Source organism: Arvicanthis niloticus, chromosome 14 (assembly GCF_011762505.2).
Source record: "Arvicanthis niloticus isolate mArvNil1 chromosome 14, mArvNil1.pat.X, whole genome shotgun sequence".
NCBI classification, from domain to species: domain Eukaryota; kingdom Metazoa; phylum Chordata; class Mammalia; order Rodentia; family Muridae; genus Arvicanthis; species Arvicanthis niloticus.
In genome coordinates, this window is record NC_047671.1 from 23073511 (window position 1) to 23091584 (window position 18074).

An 18074-nucleotide genomic window follows, 5' to 3' on the forward strand; every position below is an offset into this window, starting at 1 on the left:
AAGGAGGTGGCAATTTCGCAGCAGTCATATAATCAGTTGGCTCCAATTAATGTCACTGAAACAGGACTGTTGATGAGGCCCTGTTGGGTATATAATTTGAACTTTAGGAAATGCCTTATGCTCAGAGGTAGTATGCTGGCCTGACATGCACAAAGCCCGACTCTCAATCTCCGGCTCTGGCCAAAAGCAAAATAAAATTTAGAAGGCTAAGGAGAACAGGGCAGACATGGGTGGGGCTTCTGCCCTGTGAAATTAGCTGAGTGTATTAATCATAAGGCAGAGGGTTGCATCTGACTGTGGGTTTTAGTAATCAGAACCATCTGCCTCTGTACTAAGAGTTTGCCCTCTAATCCAGCTTACGACTAGCAGAAGCACTCTCCCCTACCGCTGTGTCCTTGGACAGAGGAGGCTGTGCACAAATCCTTTGCTCCCAAATGTGCGGCTGTGGTTGAAAATATTTGGAGGTTTTGCTTCGGTTTGGTTGGAGTTGTTTTTGTCGATCTTTGACCTGGTTTCAGTTCTCCAAGGCCAAGACAATGGCTTTCTTTGTGAAAAGTATGATAAGTAACCAGGTAAAGAATTTAGGATTTGGAGGTGCGTCTGAAGAAACGAAAGAAGAAGGAGGCACCTCAGACCCCGCGGCAGCTAAAGGGATGACTAGAGAGGAATACGAAGAATATCAGAAGCAGATGATTGAAGAGAAGTGAGTACCCAGCCTTCACTGCCCTGCAGAGCAAAGGGGGTGCATCCCCAGTGCATGCCTTCAGAGCCCGGGCTGATGGCTCTTGGCTTCTGAGGATGCCCTTCCTTTGACTCTACTACCTGAAAGTTGGTCCTGCTGAAGCAGAACCCTGCAGCATCCCTGCCTCTGGATGCTACTGATACAGATGGAGGTGAACAACACTGTGTGACTCTGTCCACCATGCTTAGCACAACTTAACAACAACTAATACACTGATAATTGGCCTTGATGTAATTGGTCAAGAAAAAACCCGGTGAGGTCGTGTTTTCAGTCTTTCTGATTAAAGGGCTTGAGGGACATAGATGTGGGTATTGGGGGGAGGGGCATCACCAAATAGCACACTTTAAGACTTGGGAATTGAATTGCAGGCAGTTGTTTTTTTTTTTTTTTAATTTCAAAAGAAAATCAGAGGAAGTATAGATAAATGTGTAACCCCAGCTAATAATATGTATGCTGAAGTGTTCTGGGGAGCTGTGGTGAGTTTTACAGCTTTAAATATATCAAAAAGTAAGATGAATAAATGGACAGACAGAGGATAGGTATGTGTTAAAACATGAGACATAAACTGGAGAAGCTAGGTCACTGAAATGTGGCTTTCAGTCTAAAGTTTGACTTTTCTGTATGTTTGAAAGCTTTCTTAATAAAATATTGAGCAGAAAGAATTTGTTCCCTACCCATAACACAAGGCATTGGGTAAACCGCCTTTTCTATTTCTTCCTCTAAAAAATTCAAAGGTTGAATGCGGTGTTATCTCGGGCCTATTCCAGAATGTTCTGGAGGGTAGAACCGAGTCAAGAACACTTGAGCCCAAGGCACCTGGTGATCAGCCATTTAATTTGATTGCTTGCTTCATGTGTATACCCTCTTCAAAGTCAGCTTTTCTTGTAATGGTTAGGATTGCTTCCCAGCTTGAAGGAAACAAACAAACAAACCAAAACAGGAGCCAAGTGTCACCTAAAAAAATGAAAACAGAATTTATGTTCATGCAATGCCCCATAGAGTCCATAGCAAAAAGCTTACCAGGCCTCCCTTGGGTGTACAGGAGACCCACATGACTACTGAGTGGCCATGAGCACGCTTTTGAACTCTAGGCATTGTCCTATCCCCACAGGGCTGCTTTCCTGTCTTCCTTAGCAGCTAGCTCTCACTCACAGAGAGCCCTCTATGACCTGGACCACGTGCCAGCCAATGACCTTCAAGTTCACTTGCCATACAAACCAGGCTTCAAGTTTCAGTCTTTCTCAGTCTCCAACCTAGCTTCCCAAAGAAACTTCATTTATCCAAATGGTCCATCCATATACAACCATTTGACACTGCCTTTGGATAAATTCAGCACCCATCTTGCTCTACCAGGGAAGGAGGCAATTCTTGCGAGCTTTGCACACATTCCCCAAAGCCTTACACTTCTGCACAAACCAGGGAGTCCATTTCAAGTTGGCCTCACCATGGATTCAATTAGGTCAATGGTTCTCAACCTTCCAAACTCTGTGACCCTTTAGTACAGTTCCTCATGTGGTAGTGATCCCCCACAACCATAAATTATTTTTGTTGCAACTTCCTAACTGCAATTTTGCTATGAATTGTAATGTAAGTATGTAAGACATCTGATATGTGACTCCTGAAGGGTCCGGACTCAAACGCTGAGAACCACTGAAGTAGGTCATCTCCAGAGCAGGCTCCCAGTCTGGTCGGCATGATGAGAGCAAACACCACCTCATTTGTAGACAGTGCTTCTGACGAAGGGACACTGTCTAAACATTGTCACTGGAGTCTGGCCGCAGTGACAATGAACAGAAGCATCCTATCTCCAAACACCACAGGCAAAGAATATCTCCATCCTGGAATGGGGCGGCTTGGTTTTTGCTTCTTTAAGAGCTCAGGGAGGGGCTTGTCAGAAATGTAGCCTCCCATTTAAAAGGTTCTGAGGCAGCCAAAGAGGAACACAGGAGAAATCAGCCTTCCCTTCGGGTGATGCTGAGACTCAGGATTCAGGACCACACAGTCCATGAACAGTCCTTTATCTGATGCTCTCTGTTTACTTCACAAAGGCATTCCCAGACAGGCTGCCTGAGGGCTTAGAGGTCCAGAGGGCTGGAGGCCATAATGATAGCAAAAGAGAAGCAAGTATCAGGGACTTGGAGGGGAAGGTCCACATTTCCCCAAATGTCATTGGTCAGTGACAATCAAATGTGTCCCAGAGTCCTGCTCCCCAAGCACCCTGAAATGTGTGGGGCCCTCTATCTCCTATGACCCTGCTTCCTATTCTTTACTGTTTTTAGGATGGAGAGAGATGCTGCATTTACTCAGAAAAAGGCAGAGAGGGCATGCCTACGAGTCCACCTCAGGGACAAATACAGGCTTCCAAAGGTAAGAAAGTATCTCATTAGGTCTTAATAATAAAAAAATGGAGAATATTTGATTATCAGCGAGATCACATTGATGAATAAGTATATGTCCTAATTTACATACGTGCCCTTGTTTAAAAAAAAGCATTGAACTAGGAGTTCATGTAAACAGTTTAATGTTTATAAAACTGATTCACAAAAACTGATACTGATGAGGTGTGTGTGCGCGCGCGCGCACGTGCGTGTATGAATGTGTGTGAGTGTGTACATGTGTCTGTTTCTGTGTGTGTGCATATGTGTATATGTGTATGTGCATGACTCATGTGAGAACATTTGTGTGTATGAATATGAGCATACATATATGATGGTTCAAATGTGGTCAGAAGACTACCTTGCTGTTCGTCCTTATTTGCGACAGGGTTACTTTGTTACAAAACCTTGTACATCCTTGAACAGTAAGTACAATGTCATAACTGACATTCTAGAAGAACTGACGTTCTTTCTAGGTGTCAGGCATTGTATTCCACATTGATTGATTGATTGATTGATTGATTGGTTTACTCAGGGCCCGCTTTTACCTCCATCTTATAGCAGAAGAAACTGGCACAAAGTAGGGCCTTCCTGCCCTGATCCAGGGCTTACACCCTTCAATTCCTGCCTCTGGTTGAAGGGGACAATGGGTCTCTCTCTCTCTCTCTTTTTGGAAGATGCCAGAGTAGTGGTGGCTCTCACCTGGCATCTTCTTCTCCATCTCAGAGCTTTTGAGAGTTGGCTGCGGTCCAATGTGTCTCTGGCTAGTTAAAAGAGGGTATATTGACACACTGTGGCACATGGCTCAGAGATGCTACTTCAGGGCTTGTCTCCAAGGGGCAGAGGGAGTGGCACTTGGCTGTTCTCACTCATTTCTTGTCTTCCCATCCTCCTCATTTCACTACCCAGGTCCATTAACTATCCTGCCTTTACCCCCTAAAATGGGTGTTCAAGTTTGCATTCTGAAAGTGCATTCTCTCTGCAGAACCCCATAGGTCCAGTCCAGTCAATGTAAAAGTCCTCCCAAATGCAAACCTCCGATATGAGCCACATCCATGTTTTCACGGGTTAAAAAGGACAACAAAAGTCTTTTCTTTAGTGGGTCCCTGGAAAAGCTAATTCCAGAATCTACAAGCACTAATCAAAGTGAAGTGTCCTGTCTAGGCACTACAAGACACATTGTAGCTCAGGCTTCCTGATCATGAGCAAGAACAGAATACAGAAGGATTTGAACACAGCTTCCTGTACCTGTGGTATTGGTGTCTGCTCTTTCAGCTCCCAAACGACGGAGTGCAAAGTCTGAATTCTATCTGGCTTAAAACTACATTAAAACGTTTGGATAACCCACACTGCCCTACTGGGACAAGGGGCAAGGCATTGAGTCCCACTACCACCAACCCCTGAGGGTCCTCTGCCTTCTTGGCTTCTGACGGTTTTCAGGGACTTCCCTGGCTGCCTACGCACCAAGTATACAGATGAGAATTTCACTCAAGAACACTGTACAGCCACAGTTCTTTGGCCAGTTGCCTTTTGGCTGGGAGCCTCCCTATGGTGTTTCTCAATTATGGTTGCAGTTTGTAAGATTGATTCTATATGGTGTTTTAAAATTTTCCCAGTGGTGTGAGAAACACTGAAAACCCTGCTGCCTATGACTGGATTGCCTGCTTTCTGTAAAGTCTGTGGAACTGGAATCCAGCACGGCTGTGAAAAGAGCGCTTAATAGAAACTGTGCAAAAAAAAAAAAAAAAAAAAAAAAATCAAATGGCTCATATTCTACTTAGTCTGTGGAGCACCAGAAGCAACTTACTTCCCCAACCTCAAGGGGTGCTACCTCCTGTTTGCCTTTGAGTGGTACTGGCACCCTCGGGTGCCTCCTCTGCCTTCTGAGTTGCATGTCCCCCTTCCCCGCTCACTGATGAGGTTTGGGGAGCAATAGTCACAAGAGCCCACAAGAGTCAGAAGCAGCTCTGGAGATCAGCACTGGGACCAAGGCTCCAAGCTCCCCAAGTAGAGCAGCTCTGGGTGGTGCCACCTGCAGATTTGACCATGGAGCATACCCCAGAGGCCACCTGCGCGGGTGATCCCCAATGCCAGGTGCCCCCTGGTGGTAGTCGTCTGAAAGACTCTCCCGGTTCCAGAGCCCGACCTGTGGGCTGGTAACAGCATTAGGACTCTGTAAAACACATGCCTGGATGACAGTTTACCCTTTAAACATGCGTCGTTTTGCCGGTGAGGGTGAAAGTGTGCATCTTAAATCTTCCTGTGGAATACTAAGAGAGAGTGTGTTCTTCATAACTAGGATGGTATGGTTCTGCAATGACATCAGCTGGAGATGAATGAACTGACAGAACTGGAATATCAAACTGCAACAGAAGATGGGGGGATGAAGTAGGGGTGTTCCAACCGCTGTGTTCCGTATTGTCACCAGCCAACCTGTGGCCGCTTTGCTGGGCTTGTCACATTAGAGGCAAATCTACAGCTTTCCTTGGACTGTGCCACAGAGCCCTTCCTTCCCGTTGGAATCTTTGGAGTGTTCTCAGAATATCACAGTCAGAATCCGAGCTGGAGACTTGTAGTAGCCAGAGACCCTGGACTGGAAAAATGTGTCTCTTTCCTGCCCCTTGCTCCACAGTCACTGACTCTGTGATACAGAATGTCCAAGGTCCCTAGGAACCTAGTCACTGCATGCTTCCCGTGCAGGGTCATCTGAGGAGCATGCCCCACCATGGATTCCCTCACCCCTATAATTGCTAAATTCTCTTCCTAGAATAGATCTAGGTTCCAGGATGGTCACCACGCTTCAGCTCCCTGGTACGAGTGCCTGAGGACTTTTTACTCTTTGCATCTAGGGAAGGATACACTATAGGTACACACTGCATACAAAAAAATCAAGAAAAGCACTTAAACAGAGAGGTTCGTGAAAGATTGCAAAGCCTACTGGGACATCAGGGACACTTATTCTTCATTCAGGATCTTTCCATGCCCCAGTCTCCTCATGCCCGCTCCTCCACAATGCTAGACATTAGAACCAAACAGGTAGGCTAACAAAGAAAATGACCCTGGGAAGAGAATGAGGTTTACCTGGACTCTAGTGAGCACCTAACCACCACTCCGTCCATGCAGTGTCTGTAGCATAAGCAGCCCTGTGTTATCTGATGACATATGCAGAAGGAGGGCAGTCAGAGCAGAGTGTTAGCGGTCTATAGGGAACTGGACAAGCTCAACACACCGTTTCACTAACAAGGACGCTAAGGTCTTCATTCACAATACCCTTCGGTCACCACCACTGTGGTTACATAATCACAGGAGTCAATTTAGACCCTTTCCCTTCGCCAAAACCAAACAGGGAGCAGATTTGAGAAAAATGCCTTCCCGGGAGCTGTCAGGTTTAATGAGGACAGCTGTGTCACACTTAGGAATTAGAACTGTACTTTCTAAAGTAGTTTGCTTGACTGGTGTTTCCTAGGCAAGAGAGTTTCACTCTATTATTACTGGCTGGAAAAAAAAATGAAAGTGATTCTTAACAATGCAGAACATAGGCTTTTGGATAGTTATTGTTAATTGCAGTCATTAGAGAAGTCGTCCAATAAATGCAGTAACCATGTTACAGCACTCCAAGGGACAGTATATATATATATATATATATATATATATATATATATATATATATATATATATGATGGATATGTACATATACATCACACCCCCAGCCTGTGTTGGGTTCCTCTGGTTTTCAGTTACAGCCCACTGGAGTGTTTAAGATGCCTAGTATCGTCCACACTCATGTGAGGTGGAATCACCTCTATCAGGTAAATATCCCCTGATCTCCCCCCTCAGATTCCCTTCTGTAGATTCCCATAAAAGAAATCGCCTCCATCCCAACTGAAGCAAGCAAGTGATGCATTTCACCTGAACATACCTTCACTGGCCTGGTTCCTGCCTCTGAGTTTCATCTTCCTTTAGCACAGTGGTTCTGAACCTTCCTAATGCTGCAACCCTTTAATACAGTTCCTCGTGTTGTGGTGACCTCCCTCCCCAGCCATAAAACTGCTTACTTTATAACTGTAATTTTGCTGCTGTTATGAGTTGTAACGTAAACATCTGATATGCAAGGTGTGTGATGTGCGAACCTGGTGGGGGCAAGACCCACAGGTTGAGAACCACTGTTTTAGCATGTCAACTGTCTGTCCACATAGTTCCTTCCTGTCTGAGCCCCTTGTTTTGTTTAGCATGGGTGGTCACTTCAGCCATGCTGTTCCTTCTCCTCTGTTTACCCTTCCCCTCCTGGTTTACCCCCCAACTCTATTTGTTTTTCTTCATAGGTTACATTCCCCCATCTAGTCCCACTTTCTAGAATGCTCCAGCATGATCCCTTGGTCATCCCCCTGAAGACTCAAGTCTGACTCAACTTCACACATTCCTGCTGGGTGGCTGTATCTTCTGTTTTCTGCTGCCTTTTACATGTTGGTGACTCTCAGCTACAGCTTACATCTTTTGCCTGAACGTCACTATCTAGTCACCTCACTGGGAGAGCAAACTCACCTTCAAATACCTTACTCAACACCCCACAAACTTATTCCTACCCAGGCTGCACTGTGATGGCTGTCATGGTCACCCATGGCCAGGTTGGCACATGGAAAACACACTTGCCTTTCCTGTTTGTTGTCGCCACAATCACCCAGTCACCTTTATTCACCTTGTGGGTACACTCAGCTTGTCCCCCATGCAAGCTACAGCACTTTCTATCTCTGTCAGGACAGCAGCTCTGAGCCTTGTGACTGGAGTCAGAGGTTTCCAAAAGGTAGATCTGTTCTTCTTCCTTCCCTGTCTTTTGGGGTTTCCCCCAAAGTCTAACTATGGCTTTTAAAAGAAATCCTAGCCATAACTGTGTCCTGCATGCCTTGCCATGGCTTTGTGTCCTGAATGCCCTGTCATGCTTTGTGGCCTCTGTCATTCTGACTTCACTGCAGGCTGCTTCATGCTCTCTAGACCTGCATCCCACACTGTCCCCACACCCCAATTTCCATTGCTTCTTCTAAAACTTTCCATGAATCCCTCCCCAGCCAAGGGCTAGATTGGGTCACCTCCTCTGGATTCACCTACTTTGGTGGCCATCCCTTATACCAATGGTGCTCAACCTGTGGATCAAGACTCCTTTGGAGATCAAATGACTCTCTCACAGGGGTCACCCAAGACCATCAGAAAACACAGATATTTACATTACGATTCGTAACAGTAATAAAGTTGCAGTTATACAGTAGTAACAAAAATAATGTTATAGTTGGGGGTCATGAGTAACTGAATTAAAGGGTCACAGCACTAAGAAGGTTGAGAACCACTGCCTTATGTCATCTTAGGACCCTAAGTATTCATAGCTGCCACCTTAACAGGACTGACTTCATCTTTGTCCCAGTGCCTAGCATGGACCAGAACACATACATATGCATACATACATATATGTGAACACACACACAAGCACACATGAGACAGAGGGAGAGAGAGAGAGAGAGAGAGAGAGAGAGAGAGAGAGAATATTACTGCTGATTGAATGGTTGTTATTGGGAAAACTAAAAGAGAATAATACCCCATACCCAAAAACAACACACCAGAAACAACAGAAAGAACCAGTTATAAGAAGCATATTCAAATATATTTTTATGCAAAGAACAGAACTGGATTGAACATTACAGTGTTGTATACTAAAAAGACTACTTTATGTTATAATTAAAATTTTCTAATCCAGTAAAGAGAGATGTTTTAAATAAAGCCACAAGATTCTTTTTAAAAAGTAACTGAGCCCTGTCCCCAACCAATTCAAAATGTATATGTAAGTCAAGCCAAATTAATAAGAGAAAAGAGTTCCACAGTGTGCCCCAATCCTATTAGCAGAATTGTCAATCTGGGTCAGACACTGGAGAGCATGCTGTCCCCTACTGAGCCGCGAGACTTAGTTACACCTGGCGTTTGTCTGCCCCATGAAGGGCACTGCTCATTATGAAAGTCTCTCAACACAGCCGTCTTTAAATGTGTCATATCGTAAACGCCACTAGAATTTAATTTTGAACTTGTTTCATTCAAAATATTTACATAATTCTAAAGAATGGCTCAAGGCACCTTCCACAGTCTTTTTAGGATTAGAGGTCCTTGGGGCTTCTGCAGGGTCTGAGACACAGAGCCAGCTTGTCTCTGGCAGCTGCTTCAAGTGAAGTCCCCTCCCCTTGCCTCCCTTCTCCCCCGCTCCTCCCCTCCTCTGCCTGTCCTGGTTCCCATTGCTTCTTTTCCTCCTCAGCCCCCACCCCCACCCAAGAGCAATGGACTGAATGTCCCAAGGGACAAGCTTGAGACACAAAGAGGCAGGGTTTCCTAGGCCACACCACCTCTCTCTCTTAAGCTTTCAACTGCCCTGTCAGAATGCCAACTCAAAGAGGCAAAGCAACTTCCTAAGATCACAAAGCCTGTGTATGGCGTAGTGGGATCATAAACTGACCTGACCCTACAAGCCTATTGTCCTGCTGGAATAACAATAACAAAAGTGGCATTCTTAATAAGGGGTGCACCTGTGTCACTGGTCTACTACTTTCTGTGTACTTCAGGCTGGCCTTGAACTTTGGAAATCCTGTAGTCTCAGCCTTCTAAGTGCTGGACTTATAGGCATAAGCCATCACATGCAGAGCAAATGACACTTTTGCAAGCATCTGCCTAATAGGACCCTGTTTTCCTCAGTTGAAAATGAGAAGCTGTGCCAGCCTCCGAGGTTCCTATGACGAGGGAAGAGCCATGTACGCACGGCTGCTTCCTAAAAACTCAGATAACTTTCCACTTCCAACCGACACTAAAAACTGAGGGCCTTTGTGGAAAAGGACAAACCCATGGTTCTTCTACATTGTGGGTGTGCCCAGGCCTCCTTAAGAGCAGCAGGGACAGCAGCAGAGGCAGCCACCCTCATGCCTGAAACACCTGAGGAGTTTTCCAAGTATCTCCTGCCTCAGAACCAGGACTGGGGCAAGTACCCGTGGCAAGAAGTAACTACTGAAGGTGATGTCATATGTCAGGAAACATCTGCCCATCCAGTTGTTTGGTATATCACACACCCAAAATAAGTGAACAAGCCTCAAACAAAACCAGATCTCCCTCACAGCAAGCAGGTGTGTGCTTAGCCACTCTCAGCTTCATGAAGGCAGAATCATCTAAGGTAACATTCCCCAGGGGATCCCAACATTCCATCTTCCCTGGACAAGGTTGGTAAGGGAGGGAAGCCATTAAGACTGTTTCTTGGATAAGAGGAATGCTTTGTGCTAAGGTAGTCCAGGGAGTTGGAGCTGGACTATGCTGCCCCTTGTGAGGAGAATAGGTCTGGTGTTTCACAGTACAAGCTGGCTGGCATGTGCACACACCTACCTCCCACCCCACCCCAAGCCCCAGCTTCTAATGCCTGGACGTCTAGGCCCACGGTGGTCACTCTGTCCAGAGGCATTCTGTCCAGGGTCCTATCTGCTGATGAATGCAGAGATTTTACTCCCAAGCATAGAGGGGGCGGGGGCCAGGACCCCCAAGACTGTTTTTTTCATCATTTGCATTTGATTGGGGGGTGCAATGTTCCCATTTTACAGGAACTCAAAGAGAATTGGATGAAGTCTTTTACCCCAAGTCCTCCATCAGAAATACACAGAGGATAATCTTCCAGAAGAGCTGCCCATTAGGATGGGTAAATAAAAACAAATGGAAAGGCAAGATTGCCTGGGAGCCCCTGGGGATTAACTAATTACTCTCACAATGCTTTGAGTAGGAACTAATTAATCTGTTAAGCACCAGGAGGGGCTAAGTCACCTGCCAAGTGCAGGCCTGGGCTGCAGAGACTGAGTTGGAGGTCTATAGAGAGAGCCCATATGAGGACCACCTCCCCCCCCCCCCAAAGCATCAAGCCCCTGCCTCCTAAGCCCATTCTACAGCCAGACTCTCTGTCACTCTACTTGAAACTAAATAACTGAGGCTTCAGGGAAAAGTCTGACCCACATCCCCAAGGCTCTCCTGACGGAGTTCATCACAGCTCAGGCAAGACTTTAGTCACCTCATTCCTCTAAGCCCATGTAGAGATGAGGAATGAATAGTGCATGCATTATTCTGACAGAGCTCCCAGACCTCGGGACAACCAGTCTCTCATGGTTTCTGCGAGGCCCCCAGGTGAGGGGCATTTCCATCTCCCGTAGGTGTTGCCTTCACTAAGGAACTCCGCAGATACTAGTCTGTCTCACGTCAAGTCAGCGTGCATTAGTGATTTCATGCTTTGGTAGCAAATACAAGGCCAGTTGAAACCGCAGGGGTGGGCGCTAATATGGGCCGCGTCTACCATCACTTTTTCTAATACTCTTGAACTCCCTTCTGTGCTCCTGAAATAAAGTTATATTTTGCTATATATTGGCTACCAGATAGAAAATGGTTTCAGAGTTGTAGTCTGGGACATCAGCTACTATGAGCCTTTCCCAGGGGAATTTTTTTTTTTTTTTTTTTTTTTTTTTTTTTTTTTTTTTTTTTGTCATCACTAAGAGCTCTATAGCATGGAGGCAGGAAATGAGGCATGCACACTTGCAAATCCTGCCACATCCATGTATTGTGGCAATGCTGCCAATCAGACAGAGTGTCGATGAGGACCCTCACCTATAACACACACGGGCTACCTGCCACACCCATCTCCAGGCACTGGGGGGCCAAGGTCAGGTTAGACATGGTTCTGTGTCCCCGAGGAGAACCCAGTGCAGCAGAAGGAAAGGAAGGAGCAAGTGTTAAGCAGGGGTCGCCACTAAAATGTGCGAATTAAAATAATGGAGTCATAGGTGGTCAGTGTCCACTCAAACGCCACCCCCTAGAGTGGGGTCTTACCAAACCCACAAGTCATGGCATGGAGCTGACAGGCTCTGCAGAATTTATAAAGCTGCTCTGGAAGGAACTGAGATGAACTTAGCTTCTGTGCACATCAAGAGAGGGCCTCTGGGGCTGGAGCGATGGCTCTGTGGTTCCGAGCACGGGCCGTTATCTAGAACACTTGTATTCAGTTCCAAGCACCCACATGGTAGCTCCCAGGGTGGAGTCTGTAACTCCAGTTCCAGGGCATCCAGTGTGCTCTTCTGACCTCCATGGGCACCAGGCATGCTTGTGCTTGTGGACATCACGTGGTGACTCAAAAACATCTTTAACTCCAGTCTGAGCTACTGCATGCATGCACACGATCCAAAGATACACATTCAGACAAACATATAAAAAAAATCTCAGAGAGACAGAGAGAGGGACAGAGAGAGAGAGAGAGAGAGAGAGAGAGAGAGAGAGAGAGAGAGAGAGATCACTTCTGAACCTTCATTTCAGGGTTTCGTTACCAAGGTTTCTGATCTAGTAGATCTAAACTAAGATGGCAGAATTTCTATTTGTAATAGGCTCCCAGATGATGTCAATGCTTCTTCTTCTGGGAACACAGTTGAAAAATGTTTGGGCTAGAAGGCTCTGGTCAGCCCAAGATGCAGAGAGAATGGGAGGGACCTCCCACCCTAGAGCTGCAATGTCTGCCACTATCTCCAGGTCAGGGCCACTGTACAGCAGCCAAGCACGAGGCTCACATCACTCATTCCTGACAGTCTTACTTTCATGCTGTATCTACATTTTATTCAGCCATTTAACCAGTCGGTCAATTTCAGAGTTATATATCTCTATGTGGTTTTTCTTTTTCTTTTTTTTTTTTCTTTTTTCTTTTTTTTTTTTTTTTTTTTTTTTTTTTTTTTTTTTTTTTTTCACATAGAGTGAAATGGACGAGACACAAATCCAATTGGCTGGGGATGATGTGGATTTGCCAGAAGATCTCCGAAAGATGGTAGACGAAGACCAAGATGAGGAAGAGGAGAAGGATTCTATCCTCGGGCAGTTGCAGAACCTCCAGAACATGGACTTGGACACCATTAAAGAAAAGGCACAAGCCACCTTCACGGAAATCAAACAGTCCGCAGAACAGAAATGTTCTGTGATGTGAGTGAGAGGTGGCAGGCCAGGTGGAGGGAGAGAGGCAGGCTGCCTGCAGGAAGACAGGGATCCTGGGGGTGGGGACCACCAGCATGCATTATAACTTAGCACATGTATTTAGGGAAGCGGCCATGATGATGAAGCTGTCTACTGGCATGTACACAGCAATTTGGTCAACCTCGATGTCCCAGGCACGGCACTAACTGGGCCCTCACAGCACAGATGTGTTTCCCTTTAGTTATAGCCACGAGTAACTAAGAAATATCAGTCATAAATCATGGTGTGAGGCCATCTGCTTAAAGATCTTTAGGACAGCCAGGAGGAGCCAAACAAAAGCAAGTGGCATTTCCTCTCTGACTTTCTTCCTTAGCGAGCAGAGTCTCACGATGTCCAACCATCAGCATGGTACCAGTTACCTCCAGAGAAAAGGCTGCTCACATGGTCCCCAGACTACAGGTGACGGAGCCATCAGATACACCACACTGCTTTTTACTTCCAGCATCTTTGATATCCATGATTTAAAAAAAAAAATTGTCTCTCAGACACTGTGCAAGCCATTTTGTGTTTCTGCGACCAAATATCTGATATACGCATCATAAATGGAAGAAAGACTTGCTCGGGGTCATGGTTCAGAAGATCCAGTCCATGGTTGCTTGGCTGTGTGGGACTGGGCAGAACACCATGGCAGGAAGGATAGAGAACGGAGTGACCTCCAGGAACAAGAAATGCAGTGATCTACATCCTTAAGCTAGGTCCTACCTCTTAAGGTTTTCAGAACCTTAAAATAAAAAAAAATAAAATAAATCACTAAATGGACACTTCATGTTGACAACCCCAAATTTCCCAATGCTATTTGTCACTGTCCCAGTGAAGACTGCCAGCTGCCACAAGCCCCCAACACGTGATCCTTTGAAGGGAACATTCCCTATCCAAGCTACTGCAGACATGATTCAGCTAAGTGGCGGTGGTACTCAGGGATGTGGCCAAAGACAAGAAGCACAGGCAGAAAGTAGACGTCACCAGCCCTCTGCACTAGGGTGAGGGGGTGGGGAGTCATCAGCAGGTGCAGAATGACCTCGAAGGTGGTGAAGTTTAAGGCTGGGTAGCACTAGGACAGCCATTGCTACTTGTGAGTGGAGGACAGTTCCTTCTGTCTGAACTCTGATAGTAAGCTGTCATTCTTTGTCCTTTCAGCTTCCCCCTTCCCCATCTCTTTTCCTGTTGCTTTAACTCCACCCTTCAGCCCTGACACTCAGGGTAGACATCACTGTCTCTCTCCTAACATCAGCTCTCTTAAAGACGAGGAATCAAAGATTTGCCTCTGAAGCCCTTGGAGCTGTTTAGCCAACAGCAACCGAAACAAAACTAAAGGAGCTCCTTAGTGAATCTATTCACAGAACACAGAACGAATGAGGGTACAGAACACTCCCATCAAGAAGAAATTCTCTATTCGAGGTAATAAGATAATAACATGGGTGTATACCCAGATTCCTGGATGAAGTGTACAAGATGCAGCTTCATAAAAGCCTGCTGATAAAACCAAGCAGCCAAGTTCAGAACTGATGGCTCTTGGCAGTGTTTAGCTCCTCTCAGACATTACTGGAAGATGCTGATGCTGTAGCCAACCACAGCTTCTCACACCATGGACAGAGTTTAAGAACGTACTCAACTCCTATCATAATGAGTATGAGTTGTGGTTCATAAAAAAAGAAACTTTAAGATGTAGCTTTAAAGAACATGTTCAGTTGATGCCTGTCTCTGTTGCTCTAGTTCATGGAGTGGTGGGCTAAGCTGGGCGAGGGGCTGGGTCGGTCTGAGGTTTGTACATTTTGTGACAGGAAACACTGTGTCTAATTATTCAACAGAGCAGCTGCAGGATGGCTCAAAGACTTGATTTCTTATAAATTATGAAGCCAACATGTCCAAGGACGTTACCAAATGGCCCACTTCAATCTCGATAGCCCAAATTACCACAATACCATTTGGTGATTGTCCCGATGGAGCTGTATGGCTTGTGGAGGACTGGCATAATCCCATTTGAGTTACAACATGTGGAGTTGTAGCATCACACCACAGAGCTGCACACCGCAGCAGCATACCATAGATCCCATACCATACCATACCAGCATACCACACCACACCACACCACACCATACCATAGCACACCACACCACACCACACCACACCACACCACACCATACCATACCATACCTCCTATACCATACCATACCAGCATACCACACCACTGTGCTATGCCATACTGTAACACCACAGCATCACACCACACCACGGCACGCTACCACAACACACCACATGTGACAGCACCACACCACCCCATAATATAATCCATCACATCATATCACTGCACCTAAGAGTATACACGTTACAGCACGGCAGATGCCTACCCCCTAACCACATCCCAATACAGAGTGGCTCTGAATCTTCCCAATGCTGTGACCCCTTAATACAGCTCCTCACGTGGGGGTGACCCCCGCCACAAAATTACTCTCTTTGCTAATTCGTAACTGTAATTTTGCTACCATTATGGATTGTAGCATAAATATCTGTGTTTTATGATGGTCTTAGGTGAGCCCTGTGAAAAGATTGAGACCCACAGGTTGAAAGTAGCTGCCCTAGTACAATATTGCCAGATCACACTATCCCACTTAACACTGACTCCTGCGAATATGGGTTGGGGCAGGGAGGATGTGTATGTTAGGTCAGAGCGTCTTAAACTTTCTTTTGTAACCCCTTTCACTTAAGAAATTTTTACACACATTGGTGTATATATATATGAATATTCACTGACAAGTCATAAAAATTGAAACAATTTTACATATAATTTTACCACTTATTAAAATAAAAACAAATGTGTATTCTAAGAAGATAGGTGTACTTATTTATTTATATGTAAAATTTTTAGCTCTTTGCTGAATATTTGATACTGTAGGACACATTTTAAACATTCATTTTTTAGAGTTGATCAATGTGTTGATTTTAGGCTGAATATGGTGACACTTGTCTATAATCCCTACACATGGGAGGTAAAGGCAGAGTGACTATGAATTGAAGGCCAGCCTTGGCTACAGAGTGAGTTTGAGGCCAGCCTGGGCTATATGAGACCCTGTCTCAAGAAAAAAAAAACTCTTTCAAAAAATTTTATAATCATCAGTGTCCAATATGCCACTTTGCACAAGCACACAATAAATAAAATGACAGATCTATGTTTAAAGCCATTCCAGAACTTGTTGGAAATTCTCTCCGATTCCCACCCCAAAATTAATCTAGCAAGCTTACTATATGAAACTCAAATCAGCAACTCAAATGCAGGTTTTTGTGTATGTATGTATGTATGTATGTATGTATTTGTATTGTGTGTGCACATGTATATGCATATTTATGTGCATGTGACAGATGCATGTGGAAGTTACAAGTTGACGCCGGGAGTTGGCCCTCAATGCCTCTCCACCTTCCATATTGAGCTGGGGTCGCTCATTTGAATCCAGAGCTCACCAGTTGAGCTAGGATATCAAGCAAGCTTGTTCCAGGGATCACTTGTCCCTGCTTCTAAGATTACAGACTTCCTCAGCCTGGCTTGGACTGTGGATGGCACCTTCTAGTAGGAGCCCAGATAAAGCGGGTATTTCAAGGGGAAGTCTACTCTCGCCTTCGCAGATTGGCCCTTCTCTCTTGCCATAGAGTTCATTTGCCCTATGGCTGCTGCTTCCAATTCCTCTACTGGCTGTAGAGCCAGTGATTCCAAGCTTTTACCTTGGAACAGGGACCAGCAGCTCTCCAGGGGCCCTCTAGGTTTCTGGTGTCAGATTATAACTACTGAGGCACCCCACCTTATGGACTGAGTGACTACTGGTAGTCGCCCCACTAAGAGACAATTATTCTGGGACTACTCTGGCACTCAGCACCTCAGGTATAATTTGGTTATTGGATTATCTTAAAGCTCACTTAATAAATTATAAATGAGTCATATATTTATTTATTCATATATTCTAGAGAACTCTGACTAAAACAGAGGGCCAGGATGAGGTGTGGTACACTTGCCTTTGATCCTAACCTTCAAGATGCAAATGCAGATGGATTTCTGTGAGTGCAAGGCCTACCTGGTCTACACAGAGAGTTCCTGGCCAGCCCAGGACTGCCTAGTAAGACTCTTTCAGTTTTTAAAAAATGAGATTTGAAATGATTTTTATTATCAGTAGCATTAGGGAACAAAGTTCTTAATAGTAAATTTATCAATGGATGAGGAAAGCCTGCACACTGAAAACTGAAGCATGTGCATGTATCACAAGACTTAATACAGCCTGGTTCACATCCTCTGAAGGGATTGAGTCAGTGAGATGCCAGCCATAACTGGAGGAAGGATGAGCTGCTCCTACAATGTCACTGGCAAGGCAAATGATGTTAGAGATACTGGATAAATCTCAAAGAAAACAGGATTGAAAGATCTGCTTGCTGGGGGTTTTCTTGATGCTTCTGTAACCATAGCAATGTGGTACTGATACAGACCAACCACTGAAACAGCATACAGAGCCCAGAAATAGACATGCACTTACATAGCAACTGACTCCCCAGATTTCTGGAAAGATAGTTCTGAGGGGTCCCACATACTTCCTTCAGCTCCCCTGAGTAATTTCATTTTTTATAATTACTCCATCAGGAAGTTGACAGTTGTCCAACGTGTGCAGTCAGTTTGCTATCATCTTATCATGTGTATAGGATTCTGTTACCATCACTACAATGAAAATACAGAATTATTCCATCACCATGGGGTCTCCCTGTGCCAACACCACCATATCCATCCTATGCCTTTCCTATCACTAATGACCATCAACTATTGAATTATTCCCAACTAAATGAGTTTGACAGCAGTACCAATGTAATCCATAAGCAGACTGAATTACAGAAATACATTAAATCTAGACCTTTAACTCACACTG

General features: G+C 45.2%; 1 protein-coding gene across 1 annotated transcript; it reads left to right on the forward strand.

Annotated features, from left to right (window-relative positions):
* The first annotated feature begins 333 nt into the window (after positions 1-333).
* Positions 334-13662, forward strand: Cplx4 (complexin 4). Its single transcript, XM_034517736.2, has 3 exons — positions 334-703; positions 3022-3109; positions 12902-13662. Exons 1-3 carry the CDS (start codon positions 537-539, stop codon positions 13127-13129), a joined length of 483 nt encoding a protein of 160 aa, XP_034373627.1. The 5' UTR covers positions 334-536; the 3' UTR covers positions 13130-13662.
* Positions 13663-18074: the final 4412 nt, after the last annotated feature.